The sequence below is a fragment of the Balaenoptera acutorostrata genome, chromosome 16 (assembly GCF_949987535.1).
Source record: "Balaenoptera acutorostrata chromosome 16, mBalAcu1.1, whole genome shotgun sequence".
Lineage (NCBI taxonomy): Eukaryota > Metazoa > Chordata > Mammalia > Artiodactyla > Balaenopteridae > Balaenoptera > Balaenoptera acutorostrata.
In genome coordinates, this window is record NC_080079.1 from 61,265,010 (window position 1) to 61,282,615 (window position 17,606).

General features: G+C 36.0%; 1 protein-coding gene across 7 annotated transcripts in view; it reads right to left on the reverse strand.

The window, feature by feature from the left end:
- ADK (adenosine kinase) overlaps positions 1–17,606 on the reverse strand; it is a 506,491-nt gene that overhangs the window by 451,764 nt on the left and 37,121 nt on the right. For 6 of the 7 annotated variants that reach the window (XM_057530669.1, XM_057530671.1, XM_007166572.3 and 3 more), the window contains exon 2: positions 12,087–12,161. The exons of the other annotated variant lie outside the window; for it this stretch is intronic. In XM_057530669.1, coding sequence (XP_057386652.1) covers positions 12,087–12,161 — 75 coding nt within the window. The remainder of the gene's footprint in view (positions 1–12,086; positions 12,162–17,606) is intronic. 7 annotated transcript variants of the gene reach the window in all.

Genomic DNA, 17,606 nt, shown 5'->3' on the forward strand with positions numbered 1-17,606 from the left:
TAAACCTAGTACAAAAAAAAAATATTGAGCTTCCTCTCAAGTAAGAAATTAGAAAGCAGAAGAGAGTAATGAGAGCCAAGAAAGTCAAAGGAAATTGTAAATTAAAGGGAAAAAAACCTCTCTTTTATTCAAAACACTGCTTGTCTGACAAATCGTAAGTTAAGATCATCACATAAATTACACAAATTGTTAAATAGTTAAAACAAAAGGTGAGACCAGTAATCAACAAAAGATATGAACTAAAGGAAAGTAAGAAAATCATTTATCCAGAGATTGCTCTGACATAGAAACCAGGCTTACCCATTTTGAATCCCCAAAATCTGGCATGTAGTTATTAATTCTTAGTTTGTACAATAGGTTTAAATTGTTAATAATTTAATCATCTGTTTAAAAAATAAAGGTAGTTAGTGTGGCATGGTAGAAAAAGGAACAAATAGGGTCAGGAGATACAGATTCCATCTCAGGCTTGCACTGCTAACTGTAATCAAGGGCAAAACATCTAACTTTGCTGAGCCTGTTCCTCTGTTGTAAAATGAATAAAGAGGACTAAATTATCTCCAAATTCCAATTTGTCTCAAAAATCCTGAGTCCATGGTTATACATTTCCTGCTATAGTACATATAATAATAGTGAAATACACACACTCACACTCCTTGGACTTCCACTTATATATGGCAGAAAGATTATCTACTCTTCCTTCCAAGACTGTTAAAATGATAATAAAGGCACAAAAAAAGGCAAACACCTACAGGATCAAAAAGAATACTAATGTAATTAAGCGTTAATGGTCAAAAGGTTTCCACAAATTTTCAGGAAAAGGAAAGCAGCTGAGGAACTCAGCAGCACTAAAGAAACTAAAATCTCATTTGCAACTGAAAGAGGCTACTTATGATAAGCAAGACTAGTCCACCTGCAGAAACCCTAAATCTCAGAGGATACAGATAAGGCATGGAGCTACAAGTAAGGAAATGGACTACCATCTCACCATCACAACTTACAATTCCTAAAGTAAATTAGAGATAAATTAGAGGTTTATTCCCTCAAGAAACCAAAGAGAAGCACCTCGGAACTAAGGAACAACAGGCAAACCAGGGGGCGTAGAGAGGGACAGGTGAAACTGCCTACTTAATTATGGTACCTCTAGCCCCCTTTCCCCGGCCAACTCAGAATAAAGCAGCCAAGCTTAAACCTTCAGAAAGGAAAATGGAAGACTTTTCTGTAAAGAAACTGAACAGACTCTTTAGACTTCCAGATACTAACATTAAGGGTCACACCCCAGCCCCCCAAACTAGGTTTTTAGCATAACCAAGCCACAATAAAGTCCCATCAGTCAACAAGTCCAACCTGATAGGGACAGAGTAAAGGGACGAAGTAGGTAATTAAATAGTTAATCCTACTAGAGGATTGTAAGTAAAGAAAAAAGTATGGGAGACCCCTATAAGTTATTGATCACTCAAGAAAGAAGGTTTGCTTAACCACAAAACCAAGCTGGCTTGCTTAGCAACAAAACCATGCAACAGAAGCATGAGACATGCCCCCAAACAATAAAACAATGGTGGCATGAGACCCACATCCTGCTCAGTGAGCTCAGTAAGTTAATGATCCCTTGGACATGCTCTCTGCACACATAAAAAACAATAATTTATGGAAAGGTGACATTTCAAAGTGAAAGACCCTCATTGTACTGAGACACAGAATAATTTTTCCATAGTGCCATGACAGTCCCGGTTTGACCACATAGGGACAAGAAAACTCCCCCGCCCGACACAGAGAAGGAACTGATGATGGAAGTGTGATGTCTACTCAAGAATGAGGAAGAAGGTGGTCTTCTCCCCCTCCCACTTTTTCTTTGATTATAAAACTGTAGCCCACTATGTTCTCGGGGCACAGCACCTTCTCACCTGCCCACTTGAAAGCCTCACAAGTGCCCTACTCTAATAACTCACTTCTTATCTATCATTTTGCCTCTCACTGAATTCTTTTTGCGCTGAGACATAAAGAACCGGAGCTCCTCGGAGCCCCCTGAAACGCCACCTAGCGGTTTCAAACCCACATATACCAACCTGCCAATGAGGTTTTGAATGTGGGGTATGGGTGTGTGTGTGTGTTTGAAAAAAAATTTTTGGCTTTATTTATTAGTGCTCTTTGGCTATGTAACAAATTCACCCAAAACCTGGAAGGTTAAAACAAGAGTCATTATCCCACACAGTTTCTGAGGGTCAGGAATCCAGGAGTAGCTTAGCTGAGTTTTTCTGGCTCAAGGTCTCTCACGTGGTTGCAGTCAAGCTGTCAGCCAGAGCTGCAATCATCTCAGGGCCCAACAGAGAATGGAGAATCGACTTCTCAGCTCACTTACATGGTTGTTGGCAAGTCTCAGTTCCTCACTAGCTATAGGCCTGAGGCCTCTACCTCCAGTCATTTGAGCCTCTCACAAGGTGTCTGAATGTCCCAGAGAGAGAAAGAAGAGAGCAGCCACAATGGAAGACACAGTCTTTTACAACATAATCTCTGAAGTAGGATACCATCACTTCTGCCATATGCCACTGGTTACACAGATCAGCCATGGTGCAATGTGGGAGGGAACTACTCAAGAGAATGCCAGGAAGAGGGGATCATCAGGAGCCATCTTGGAGACTGACTATCATAGCCTGCCTTCTGGCCCCCAAGGATCCCTGCCTCCTATTTTTCAAATCCATGTGTAGTGCCCTCCCACATTATACCAGGTTTGGTTTGTATGACCAATAACAAGCATATGGCAAAAATGATGACATGTTACTTCCAAGAATAGGTTATAAAAAAGACTGCAGCTTCCATCTAGGGAAAATTACACTATTACTCTCTCTCAAGTCACTCACAATAGGGCAAACAGCTGCCACATTTTTAGGACACTCTGAGATTTATGAAGTGAGGGACTGAGGCCCTCACTCCAACAGCGCTTAAGAAACTGAGGCCAGCCAACAGTATCAACGAGCTTGGAAGCCACAGTTGAGCCTTGAAATGATTGCCACCCTGGCAAACAGACTGACTACAACTTCATCAGAGACCCTAAGCCAGAACCACCCAGCGATGCTACACTCTCAAATTCCTGTCCCTCAGAAACTGTGTGAAAGACTAAATGTTTGTTACTTTAAGCTGCCAAGTTTTGTGGTTATGTATTACAAAGCAATAGGTAACTATTATTACACAGCAACAGATAACTTCATTAAAGCTTTAAGAAAAAAAAGCTCATAAAAGCAATTAAGGATTGTTACAAAAATATTAAATTGTATAGAATATTGAAATAAAAGTACCCACCCTAGCCAACCCACCCTCCCATGACCACTGGAGTTTAGAAGATATCCTTCCAGACTTTTTCTTATTCCTTTGCAAATAAACAGAATAAGTTTTTTTAATGTCTTACCCTTAAATAAGAACAGACAGCCAAAGATCACCTAATATTGGAGGAAAGTCTCCACCATGAAGGAGAAAGGCCACAATAAACAACCAGAAAAGAGCAATCCACAGGGAACAAAGATAAAGCAGGAAAGAAAAGACATTCAAAAACCAAACAAAACCAACTCTAATCAATATACTTAGACAGACAAGGGAAAAAAATGCATCCATAACACAAGAACAAAATGTTACATAATGATAATTTACTAGTACCAAAGTCAAAAAAAAAATTCTAAAAGCTTCCATAGAGAAAAAACTGGTGATATAAAGAGATCTATTAGATGCTGGAAGACAATGGCACATGCCTTCAAAATTCTCAAAGAAAACTCTATACTAACCAATCAATAAGACGTGAGGGGAAAAAAATTTAAAAGATCATCAGACATATACAAAGATTCAAAAAATTACCTTACATGTGCTTATGCACTCTTTCTCTGAAGGATATGCTATACACACACACACACACACACACACACACATACACACACACACAGAAAACCAATAAAGAAGATATGAGATAAAGGAAGACTGCTGTTTAAAAGGAAAAAAAAAAAAAAAGACAAGTCTAGCAACACAACCAGTTCAGTTTGGAGCACAAAGATGGAGAACTGAAGAAGAGAGGTCACCAGAGGAAAAGAGGTTGATAGACTTACTGATTTTGAGGAGGAGGGGTAGAGGGGAGAATGGTTATTAGGCACATGACAAACTTAATAGAGTGGCTATTGAAAATTTGAATAAGTGTATAGAAAATAGTGCAAATGAACACAGGATGTAGTAAGTCACTGAAAGAAAAAAAAAGTTTTATAAGTAATCAAAGTCTACAATTCTGTTCACAATGATTACTGATCTGGTTTTTTTAAATTTTATTTATTTTTATTAATTAATTATTTTATTGGCATAGAGTTGATTTACAATGTTGTGTTATTTTCCGCTGTACAGCAAAGTGAGTCAGTTATACATATATATATATCCACTCTTTTTCAGATTCTATTACCATATAGGTCATTACAGAGTACTGAGTAGAGTTCCCTGTGCTATACAGTAGGTTCTTACTAGTTATCTATTTTATATATAGTAGTGTGTATATGTCAATCCCAATCTCCCAATTTACCCCTCCCCCCACCCCTTTCCCCCTTGGTAACCATAGTTTGTTTTCTACATCTGTGATTCAATTTCTGTTTTGTAAATAGGTTCATTTGTACCCTTTTTTAAAATGTTTTAATGTAATATAACAAAATGGGGAAGATGAAGAAGAGGAAATGGTGTGAGTAAAAGAGAGCTAAATCCTTAGGTATCATAACAGAGACTATATATAATATCGCAATAGCTAGAGAGAGAGACCTCAGAAAGCCCTAAGCTTAGGACGGCTAGGTGGATGGGTATTCATGAGACATTAATCTCCAATTCACCTATTCTCCCAGTAAGCATTCAGGAATGCACAGGGGCTCTGACAAGTAACCAGAACCTGGTCAGCAAGGACAAAAGTAATCAGAAACCCTCCAACAATTTAAAAAAAAAAAAAAAAAATCAAGAGAGTGTATAAATCCTGTTGAGAATGGCAAAAGCAAAGTTCTCAGAAGGTCAGAGGGAATCCTCTCCACCATCACCCAGTAACAAGATTTGGTCATCTACTCTCCTAGTGACTTGAAGACCAAGTGTGCCCCTCCACACAGTGCTATTGTATCCTCTATTCTGGAATCCTCCCTAATGGAATCATGTTCTTGTATCCTTTCCTTACATTAAAGGAACTTTTATCCTTTGCCTCTCCAATCAATCATCCTTATGAAAAATCACACAAATACTAGCATATTATTTAGAAATAGGCAGATAGCAGGAAAAAACAGCTAACAGAATTTAAAATCTTCTGGAAAAACAGCACTTATGCAGAACGGGGTAAAAGCAAGGGGAAAGATGGAAGATGCAGCAAAGAACTGATTTTTTCCTTAAAAACCTTCAGTACTAGCTTACTTTTTAACTAGTATTAGTTTTACAATAATTATTTTTTTAATTGAAAAGGCCAAATACTGTTTTTAAAAAACTCAGAATCACAAAAACAAATACTTTATAAGAATTTTAACAGTTAACTCATTTTTATAGTGTAAGATACTAATAAGTATATATTTAATTCATTTGTTATAGTACCTAGCAAATTGTTCCTGGATAATTTATTTTTACACAGTGCAAATATAAAACACTCATCTAAACATGGTCTAAAATGTAAGTTAAACATAGTCTGTTGAAATGATAAGGAACACTTTCAAGTGTATTATGGAAGAAATGGTCAGAATATAAGAAAGAGAATGCTCTACTTTTTATGATTAGAGTTCAAAAATGTGCTTTTTATCTCCAAGTACTGATTTCAAAAGTCAGTTTTACTGATTAAAACCCTCCCAAAATAAAAAAATAAGACTTCAGCTGGCCATTTAGGATCAGATGCTAGTGAAACAAGCTATTTGAGTTCCCAATACTGTCAGCACACAGCTGCCAGATCATAATCACTCTGATCATATTTGCATGAACCTTTAAAAACATAGTATACAGTGAAAAAAAAGCTTATTTCCTAAGACTACACATAGTATTATCCCATAAACACAAACATATACAATATCTCTCTGGGTTATACATAGATGTCTGGGGCATGTTCATCAAAACAGTTTAACACTGGTTACACGTCATAAAATTTCAAATTTTTTACTTTCTCTCTGTACTTTTATATGCTATTAGAATTTTTTTAAAACAGTGACAATCAATTAGTTGATTTCCTGGACAAAACATCTCACACTAAGCAAACAAAGGAGTTCTAACTTCAAACGCATAAATTCATGTCCATTGATTCTATTTTGTTTTATTTGTAAAGCTTTCCTGACATGTAACTGACATACATCATACATCTTACATATTTAAAGTATACAATTTGATAAGTTTTGATACATGTATATGCTCATCAAATCATTATACAATCAAGATAATGAACACACTCCTAAAAGCTCCCTCCTGTCTCTCTGTAATCTCTCCTTCCTGCCCTCCACTACACCCTGGCACATGCACAGGAAACCAATGATCTGCTTTCTGTCACTATAAATTGAATTCCCTATAATCTCAATATAAATGGAATGATACAGTATGTATTCTTTTTTGTCTGTCTTCTTTCAATGAACACAATTATTCTGAGTTTCATCTAAACAATACTCTATTCCTTTTTTATTTCTGACTAGAATTCTAATGTATGGGTAAACAATCTGTTTAATGATTCACCTGTTGATAGACATTTAGATAACTTTCAGGTTCTAGCTATTAAAAACAAAAATCACCACGAACATTAGTGAACACGTCTTTGTATGGACACACGTTTTCACTTCTCTTGGGTAAATATCTAAGAATGAAATGGTTTTATCAAATAGATGTGTGTTTAACTTTTTAAACTGAAAATTCAGTGCAGCATTTTAACTCCTCATGAGAAGAAAGTTGTAGTTCCTCCATTATCTAGCCAACATTTGGTATGCTCTGTTTTAAAATTTTAGCCATTCTAACAACTGTGTGGTAGTACTTCACTGTATCTTTAATTTACATTTCCCTAATAATGAAAGAGACTGAGTACCTTTCCATGTGGTTATTTACCATCCATATATCTTTGGTGAATGTTCAAATCCCTTGCCCATTTTTTAATTGGGTTGTTTCTTTTCTGATTGAGTTTGGAGAGTTCATTATGTATTCTGACTGGTAGTCCTTTATCAGACATATGCTTTGCAAAGATTTTCTCCAAACCTGTGGTTTGTCCTTTAATTCTTATAACAGTGTCTTTCCAATAGTAAAAATTTTCATTTTGAAAAGGTCCAGCTTATCAATTTTTCTTTTATAGAACATACTCCTGGTGTTCTATATTTAAGAAATTCTGGTTTAAACCACAATCACAAAGATTTTCTCCTATATTATCATCCAGAAGTGTTATACTTTTAGGCTTGACATTTAGTTCTATCAGTTAATTTTGTATATGGTACAAAATACAGATCCAAATTCATTTTTATGCATGTTGATATCCAATTGTTCCAGCACGATTTGTTGAAAAGACAATACTTTCTCCACTGAACTGCCTTGCACCTTTGTCAAAAATCAGTCATCCAGGGACTCCCCTAGTGGCACAGTGGTTAAGAATCCGCCTGCCAATGCAGGGGACACGGGTTCAAGCCCTGGTCCAGGAAGATCCCACATGCCGCTGAGCAACTAAGTCCTTGCGCCACAACTAATGAGCCTGAGCTCTAGAGCCTGCAAGCCACAACTACTGAGCCCACGTGCCACAACTACTGAAGCCCGTGCTCCACAACGAGAAGCCATGGCAATAAGAAGCCCACGCACCGCAACGAAGAGTAGCCCCCGCTCGCTGCGACTACAGAAAGCCCGCGTGCAGCAACGAAGACACAACGTAGCCAAAAATTAATTAATTAATTAATTTTTTAAAAATCAGTCATCCATTTCTGTGTGGGTCTATTTCTGGACTTTCTATTCTATGCCATCAAACTTTACACTGATATCACTGTTTTGATTATTGCAGCTTTATAATAATTCTAGAAATCAGGTAGTAGCTTTTTTTGTAGATTCCATCAGTTATTCTACATAAATGATCATGCCTTTTGGAAATAAAAACAGTTTATTCCTTCCTTTGCAACTGGATGTCTTTTACTTCTTCTTGCCTGATTGTCCTAAACAGAATCTTCAGGACCACTGTATACATTTTGAAGTGGTCAGAGCGGACATCCTTGAATTGTTTCTGATCTTAAGGGAAAGCATGCAGACTTTCACCATTAGGAATTATGTTATTAGTAGGCTTTTCCCTAACCTAAATTTTATGAGGTTAAAGGAGTTCCCTTCTATTCTAAGAATGCTATAAGAAACTTTATCAGGAATAGATAGTAGTTTTGGTGAATGGTTTTTCTATCTATTGAGATGACTATGTGATTTTTCTTTCTTTAGTTTGTTAATAGAGTTAAGTGCTCTAATTACATTCCAAATGTTACACCTACTCTACATTCTTAGTACACTATATAATTCTGAAAAAAGGGATAAATACAGTGATACTAGTATTAAGTATGTTTAAGTGATTTTCAATCTTCACTACCACTTTGTATTCAAAGTTGGTAAGACAATTATAGATAGCTAACAGAATGAAAACATATCAATCTTTATTAAAATAAAAAATATAGTTAAACAGAAGTTAGAAAGTAAAAAGTTAAAAGTTAGAGTAAAAAAAAAAAGAGTAGAAGTTAGAGTCAGGAGTTAAAGTAGAAGGTAAACAGAACTTAAAAGTAGGGAAGCAGCAGATGGAAGAATAGAGGCACTTCTAATTCTATATAATGAGGAGTCTAAGGATCCTATTGAAAGTTGATACAAGAAAAAATTTTAATGTGTGTATATTATATCATTTAAAAGTACAAGGTAACCAGAAGTAAAACCATTACCATAATTGTATGCAGGAGTGTTTCTGATTAGCAAAGTATATTTTAAAAATTTGTATCTGAATTTCTTAGGATAAGACACATTCTCCAGTTAGTCCTTGGCGCCTCAACCTATTTCCTATTATATTACAATAGGCCAAATTTACACATTTATAAATTCTTGCCTGATCCTTTGACACTTGAGTTTATACAGATAAAGAGTTATAGAGATAATCTCCAAGACATTAAAAAACAGAATTTGTTAAAAATGGTTATCCCCCAAAATCAGTTGTATTTCTATGTATTAGCAATGAACAATCCAAAAATGAAATTAAGAAAACAATTCCATTTACAGTAGCATCAAAAATAATGAAATACTTAGGATTAAATTTAACCAAGGAAATGCGAGACTTCTAAACTTAAAACTACTAAACACTGTTGAAACAACTTAAAGAAAGACATCTCCTGTTCATGAATTGGAAGACTTAATATTGTTAAAATGGCAATGCTTCTAAAACTGATCTACAGATTCAGTGCAATCCCATTCTAAATTCCAACTGCCTTTTTTACAGGAATGGACAAGTTGATCCTAAAATTAATATGGAATTGCAAGGGACTCTGAATAGCCAAAACAACCTTGAAAGACAACAACAAAGTTGGAGGGCTCACACTTCCTGACTTCAAAACTTACTACAAACCTACAGTAACCAAAACAGCGTGGTACTGGAATAAGGACAAGCATACAGACTTATGGAATAGAACCGAGCATCCAGAAATTAACCCAAACACCTATGGTCAACTGATTTTTAAGAGGGCCAAGACCACTCATGGGGAAAAGAAAATGCTCTTCAACAAATGGTGTGGGGACAACTAGATTTCCACATGCAAAAAAAATGAAGTGAACCCTTACCACACATCTGATACAAAAATTAACTCAAAATGGATCAAAGCCCTAAATTTAAGAGCTAAAACTAAAACTCCTAGAAGAAAACATAGGCATAAATCATTGTGACCTTAGATTTAGCAACAGATTTTCAGATATGACAGCAAAAGCACAGCAACAAAAGAAAAAATAAACTGGACTTCATCAAAATTTAAAACTTACACATTAAATGATACTCTCAAGAAAGTCAAAATAAACCACAGAATAGGAGAAAGTGTCTGCAAATCATAAATCTATTAAGGGTCTAGTATTAAGAGTATATAAAGGGCTTCCCTGGTGGCGCAGTGGTTGAGAATCTGTCTGCCAATGCAGGGGACACGGATTCGAGCCCTGGTCTGGGAAGATCTCACATGCCGCGGAGCAACTAGGCCCGTGAGCCACAACTACTGAGCCTGCACGTCTGGAGCCTGTGCTCTGCAACGAGAGGCCGCGATAGTGAGAGGCCCGCGCACCGCGATGAAGAGTGGCCCCCGCTCGCCACAACTAGAGAAAGCCCTCGCACAGAAACGAGGACCCAACACAGCCAAAAATAAATAAATAAATAAATAAATAATAAAAATAAAGGAATTCCTTTAAAAAAAAAAAGAGTATATAAAGAATTCTTACAACCACAACAAAAAACAATTTAAAAAATGGGTGAAGAACTTCAATACACATTTTTCCAAAAATATACAAATGGCCAAAAAGCACATGAAAAGATGCTCAGCATCATTAGTAATTAGAAAAATGTAAATCAAAACCACAATATTACTTTACACCCACTAGGATGGCAATAATTTTATTTTTTCTCCTTTTTTTTTTTCTGGCCATGCCACGCAGCATGTGGGATCTTAGTTCCCCAACCAGGGATCGAACCCGTGACCCATGCAATGAAAGCACAGTCTTAACCACTGGACCACCAGGGAAGTCCCAGGATGGCTATAATTTTAAAAAGGGAAAAGACCACGTTTTGGTGAGGATATGCTTCCTCAAAAAGCTAAACACAGAATTACCATCTGACTTAGCAATTCCACTCCAATATATATATGCAAAAGAAATGAAAATATATACCCATGCAAAAACTTGTACATGAACGTTCACAGCAGCTTTCTTCATAATAGACAAAAACCGAAACAATCCAAGTGTCCATCAATCAATGGCTCCACCAACTGATGAATGCATAAATGAACTGTGGTATATACAAACAATGGAGTATTATTCTGCCTTAAAAGGAATGAAGTACTGACACATGCTACAACATGGATTAGAGAGGGCAGGAAGAATATGTAGGACACAATTCAAACACCATGAATCTCCACTATTTCCCCCTAATAATAACTTCTGATGATACATGGAAGAGCACTGAAAAACATCATGTTAAGTAAAATAAGCCAGACACAAAAGGCCACATATTGTATGTCTCCACTTATATGAAATAAAATATCCAGAACAGGCAAATCCATGGAGACAGAAAACAGACTGGTAGCTCCCAGGAGATTGGGGAGAGGTGGGGAGGGCAGGTGGGAATACTGAAATGACCACTTAATGGCTACGAGTTTCTTTTTGGGGTGATGAAATGTCCTGGAGTTAGATAGTGGTGACGGTTGCACAACACTGCAAATGTCCTAGCAGTCACTGAATCATACACTCTAAAATAGTTTAAATTATGATTTAATTTTAAGTAAATTTTACCTCAATAATATTTTTTTAAAAGTGGTTGCCCCTGGGCATAGAACTTGGGGTGTTCAAGGGGAAGGGGATCTTAATTTCTCATTATTAAATATTTTTTAGTACTTTTTCTTTTCCTTGCACCAAATCATCAAAGATAAATAAACACAAAATGATTTCTCAGCTAAATTAACAACATCAAAAGTTATTATTAGGGGGAAATAGTGGAGATTCATGGTGTTTGAATTAAGTCCTACATATTCTTCTTGCCCTCTCTAATCCTATTCCTTCTCCCATATGTTACGGCACCATTATAGATTTAGTTCATTGACAGTAATTTTAAAATGTGGAAATTAAATCATTAGGTAATTCACATACTTCTTCCTTGCAAAGAATAAAAAAATAAATTTCAAGTGAAAGTAGCAACAGGAATGAACAAATGTACCTAAGTTTTCCCAGGGAAAACTACGGTCAATTACTCAATAAATAATAATGGTGCACTTGCTATTATCAGATTTAAATTTCCTGAATTTTCCTCCAATTGAAGATGTTAAACAGTAAATTCAATTCCAAAATTTTCAGTTTTTCTTTAGATGTAAGTTTCACATAGTACATACAAAGAGCTTAATACTTACTTATCAAGGAAATCCTTATCCACCACAGCAGTGATGTCAAGAAGAGGATTTCCCAGTCCAAAGAGAATATTTTCACTAAAAAAACACAAAATACAAGCACAAGTTAGAAATACTTCTGAAAGTAAGGTGATGTGTAAAATGCACAAATATAAAAGTAAATATCTTCACTTTACCTTGGAAATAAACTTAACATACTAGTTTATTAAACCTCTGATTTGCCTATTACATGTAGGACAACATTTTAGAGGAAGCACAAAGCCATTTAGAAAGGAGAATGACTTTTAAACTGGATGAAATAAAACATAACAAAAGAAGAAACCAGATCATGTGATTTTTTTCCACAATATTTAACAGCTAATGACTAAAGCTAATTAAATTCAATTTTTTTAAGGTCTATCACAATAAAGTTTTATACTCAACAAACATGATAGATATTTAACTCTCTCTAGACAGTAAAATACTGAACTAATGAAAGTTTATCAGGGAGCATACAGCAAGTCCTGGAGGAATCCAGGCAACAGCCTTACCCTTGAAAAACTGAATGACTGGGGTGGGACCGTCACAATGGGTATCATAGATAGTGTAATTTTCAATTACATTTAACAGACTTTGAGGGAGTCTGTTTTCCATAACTGATTACAATACGGCTCAAAACTGAGGGAAAGACAGAACTCCACCACAACTGATAACAACTGACAGCAAGAAATGGACCAGAGGCCATAGCTGGGTCAGCCTCAATGAGGGCCATTCTTCTAGTTTATGCAATAAAATTTGCCTCTGTGTAATTTCCCATTGGTATCTAGTTTGCTCAAGCTCTCTTCCAGTTGCCTCCAAACCAGTTACCATCCTCACCATTTGGAGATTATTAGTAATATCAATAGGACTGATACCCAAAAGTTTCTTTAGGAGAACGAGGTATAGCCTACAATTATAGTGTAAAATGATTTAGAAGACTGAATTACAGTCTCTTATTAAAATCACAGATTGGGCAACTATGGCTGAATATGCAATTAAGAGAAATTTGTCCCTTTTTCTATTTAAAGAAAGATGATGGGGGAGGGATAAAAGACAATGCATTTATTTATTCACACAGGCATTTGTAATCAAAATAAAAGTCTAATATAAAAAGAAAATAAGTGCTTAGAAAATGAAGGATCAACAGGCAGATACAGTAAAACATGACCATCATTTCATTAGGGACTTCTCTGCCTGATTTGTGTATTATTAGTCAAACAAAAAAACTCTTAAAACTTGTTTATTTTTCTTTAAAAAAGCACAGGGGAGCTGCTTCGTTGTTTCTTTTTATTCACACTTTTTAAGTGTTCAGTTCAATATATACAGTAATGTAACCACCACCAAAATCAAAATATGAAACATTTCCATCATCACAAAAAAATATCCTCCTGTCCCCATGTCAGTCTCTCCACCCCCAACTGGTCCCCTCTTGGTTTTAAGGAATGTAACTGTGATACTTCTTTTTAAGAAGTCAGTCCTTTGCACATCTCCTGCATTCTCAAAATAGTTCATTACACTCTATTTGAAAATTTATTAAAAATAATATTACCAAATTAATTCAACCTCTCTGGGCCTATGGTTTCTATAAAGAATTATGGGGGAAAATGAGCACACTGAATCACAATAACCATGTTTAAACTCATTCCTAAACTTATTTGTCCAACAAAACCTTTGCTTATGAACAAAAATGGACAAGAATACGTAAAATGTGATTCAGAGCTCCATGTGTAAAGGACAAAAGAGGAAGAACTTATACACTGACTACTGTTCCTCACTGCAAGAAGTACACAGCATGGGCCCTGATGAGAGATGCTGTCAAGGTGGAATTGTCCGGAGCCTGTGTGGAACCTGTTGCAGCAACAGTGGCTAAGGTAAGAGGTGGGGACAATAAAATTTAAAATAGCAGATAAAAGGTGTCTTCAAACAGTAAGTTAAGTAAAAACTATACAATTATTTCCAAAAGCAAATAAGTTTAAACTACTCACGTCGTTTTCCTCTCCATCACTGTACGTAAATGAGAAACTATTATATGATTTCATTCTAATATGACAAATTAACTTTGTTAAAAACACTAATTCTTCAAAATGGCTAGTTTCCTAAATATAAACTAGTGTCCAGGCCAGTAAATACTGTATCATCCTTCTTAAACAATAAAGATACTATTTAAGTAAGCATTTATTTTGAACTTGTCCTATTAGATGTGAACAAGATGGGGGCTGGTCTATGGCCAAAAACTATGACTAACCCATACTAGGATTATTATTTTGTTCCAAATGTTAGCAATGTCTTTTTCCTGGAATGGATGCTAGGGTGAAAGATTCTGAATGACTTTTTCTTTCTTTCTTTTTTTTTTTTGGTCAGTAATTTTGAAGTGTCTCATAATTCAGGCTCCATCCAACATAAACTTATACTATAATTATTATTTTGTTAGACAACCTACAAACACTATATACCGACATAGATATTACAGTAAAAGATCCTGAGAAAACTTTGTCTTGTTTATTGATATATTTATATTGATTAGCCCTCTGGTCAGCGAAAATATTTAGTTACATCTGGTGCCAGAATAAACACTATTGATGAGTGTCCTTAACTGTTACAGCAATCATCCCCTTTTTAAATTCAGAAACCTCAACTTCATATGTGATTCCTCTCTCTCCATCAATAAGCACCATTCTTAGTAGTAACTGCATCTTCTTGGTTTGTTCCAACAGTTCATCTACCAGGAACCCCACAATATCCGACTGGCGCTGCCTTTAACTAGGTCCTCTACAGACCTTGCCTAAATTCCTACACTGCTGCTATTTTTTTAGCCACAATAAATCCTGTACAATATCACCGAACTATATTATTTAAACAAATAATGATATTTTTCCACTTAAAAGTTATCCCCCTTACAACTATGTAGAGGATAAAATACAAAAGCCTTTTTAACATAAAGGACATTAGGTCTAGCTGGAACCTACAATATTTCATCAAATCTGAGATGCCATGAATCATAAAATTCCAACTTCCCATGGAGATTGCAAGGCATAAATGCATCTAAGAGTTGTTAAAATGTGAAGAAATGTGCATATTACAACCACTGAAATACAGTGCCTCTCTAACTTTATCTCTCACCATTCTAACACATACAATCCATTTTCTAATCATAATACTACTTCACTGTACCCTGAAAGACTGACTGTAAGGTCCTTCCCCTATACTTCTGTGCCTAGCAAACGCCCATTCATCTTTTTAAAATTTCTCGTATGCCAGCTCTCTTAGAAAATCTTTTCTGCCCAACTCGTACCCAAAGGTTCCCATGTAAAAGTGTACAGGCTGTCCCCTGCACAACTTCAAAGGGTGCAGTTCACAATGTGAATGATAGCTCCTATAAACTAAGGCACTGCTGCCCACCTCCTAGTTTTACTCATTCCTCCTCCCTAGGTTCTGTTAAGTTCTTTGATGAACTTTTAATTGATTTTAAGGGTTGCTTTGTACTTTATCTCAATCAACTTATCTCAACATAAAAGGTAAAGATTTTGTTTGTTTGTCTTTTTAACCTTAATTACATTTGTATTCTCAATGGCTGGCATATGATAATCACAAGGGCCTTGAGGGATTTTGCAATTCCAGATTCTGACTTCTATCAACAGACTGCTGCTTACCTCAGGCTCCCACAGATCAGGGCTGGGTCTAGAGTAAGGTTAAATTTTAAAGGTACTTACGTCAAAGGTCAAATAATAGAACACTAATTCAAAATAGGTTGTAATAGAGTTCCCTGATGGCCTAGTGGCTAGGATTCCAGGCCTTCACTGCCGTGGCCCGGGTTCAATCCCTGGTCAGGGAACTGAGATCCCACAAGCTGCGCAGCACGGCCAAAAAGAAAGCAACAACAACAACAACAACAAAAATAGGTTGTGATAAGTTAAAAATGAATATTGCACTTCCTAAAGCAATCACCAAATGAGAACACAACAAGGTATAGCTAAAAAACCCAATAAACAACATAAAATGAAAAATTAAAATATAGTCAATTTAGAAAAAAAAAGCATTAAAGACATAATAACACACAGGATAAATGGAAAACAAAAGATGGTATACTTAAACCCAACCATATTAGTAGTCACACTAAATGTAAATGGATAAACATTGCAATTGAAAAATAAAGACTATCACACTGGATTTTTAAAAAATGCCATTTACTAGAGATACATTTTAAATATAAAGACAGAGAGAGTTTAAAAACAAAAAGGTTGGATAAGAAGACATACCATGCAAACACTAATCATAAAAAACCTACAGTGGCTATAATTAATATCAAACAAGGCAGACATCACCAGATATAAAAGGATTTCATAAAAATAAGCAGGTCAATTCACCAAGAAACAAAATAAATGCCTTCAAAATACTTGGGAAAAAAAAAAAGAAAACCTGAGAGAAACACAAGAAATAGACAAATTCACAGTCTTAGTTAATTGTAACACCCCTCTTTTAGTAGTTAGTAAAACAAACAACACAAAAATAAGGTAGGGAATCACACTACTGGATATTTATCCTAGAGAAATGAAAACTTAAGTTTACACAGAAATGTGTACACAAATGTTCATAACAGCTTTACTGATAATAGTAAAAAATTGGAAACAACCCAAATGTCCTTCAATAGGTAACTAGGTAAACAAACTGTGGTACACCCATACAATGGACTAATATTCAGCATTAAAAAGGAATGGGGGCTTCCCTGGTGGCGCAGTGGTTGAGAATCTGCCTGCCAATGCAGGGGACACGGGTTCGAGCCCTGGTCTGGGAAGATCCCACATGCCACGGAGCAACTGGGCCCGTGAGCCACAATTGCTGAGCCTGCGCGTCTGGAGCCTGTGCTCCGCAACAAGAGAGGCCGCGATGGTGAGAGGCCCGCGCACCGCGATGAAGAGTGGTCCCCACTTGCCGCAACTGGAGAAAGCCCTCGCACAGAAACGAAGACTCAACACAGTCATAAATAAATAAATAAATAAATAAAAAAGAACGTGAATTTCTTTAAAAAAAAAAAAGGAATGAACTATGATACAACTTGGATGGATCTCAAAGGCACTGTAGTGAGGGAAAATAAAAGCCTTATCTATGTGTTACCTACTGTAAAATTCTATTTATATACCACTCTCAAAATGACAAAATTACATTGACTGAGAACGGATCAGGAGTTGCCAACTGTTAAGGCTGGGGGGGAGGGTGTGACCATATACTGATAACACAAAGGAGTTTCTTTGTGGTGACAGAACAGTTTAATACCCTAATTGTGTTAATCTGGAATCTGGACATGATAAAATTTTGAGGAACTACACACCACCACCATGTCAATAAAAGACAGTGTATGCAAATGCTGGTGATATTCTAATAACATCTATAGTCAACTTAATAGTACTAAACCAACATCAATTTCCTGGTTTTGGTAAGATACTGTGGTTATGTAAGATTTATAATTGGGGGAAGTTGGGTGAAGAGTGCATAGGAACTCTCTGTATT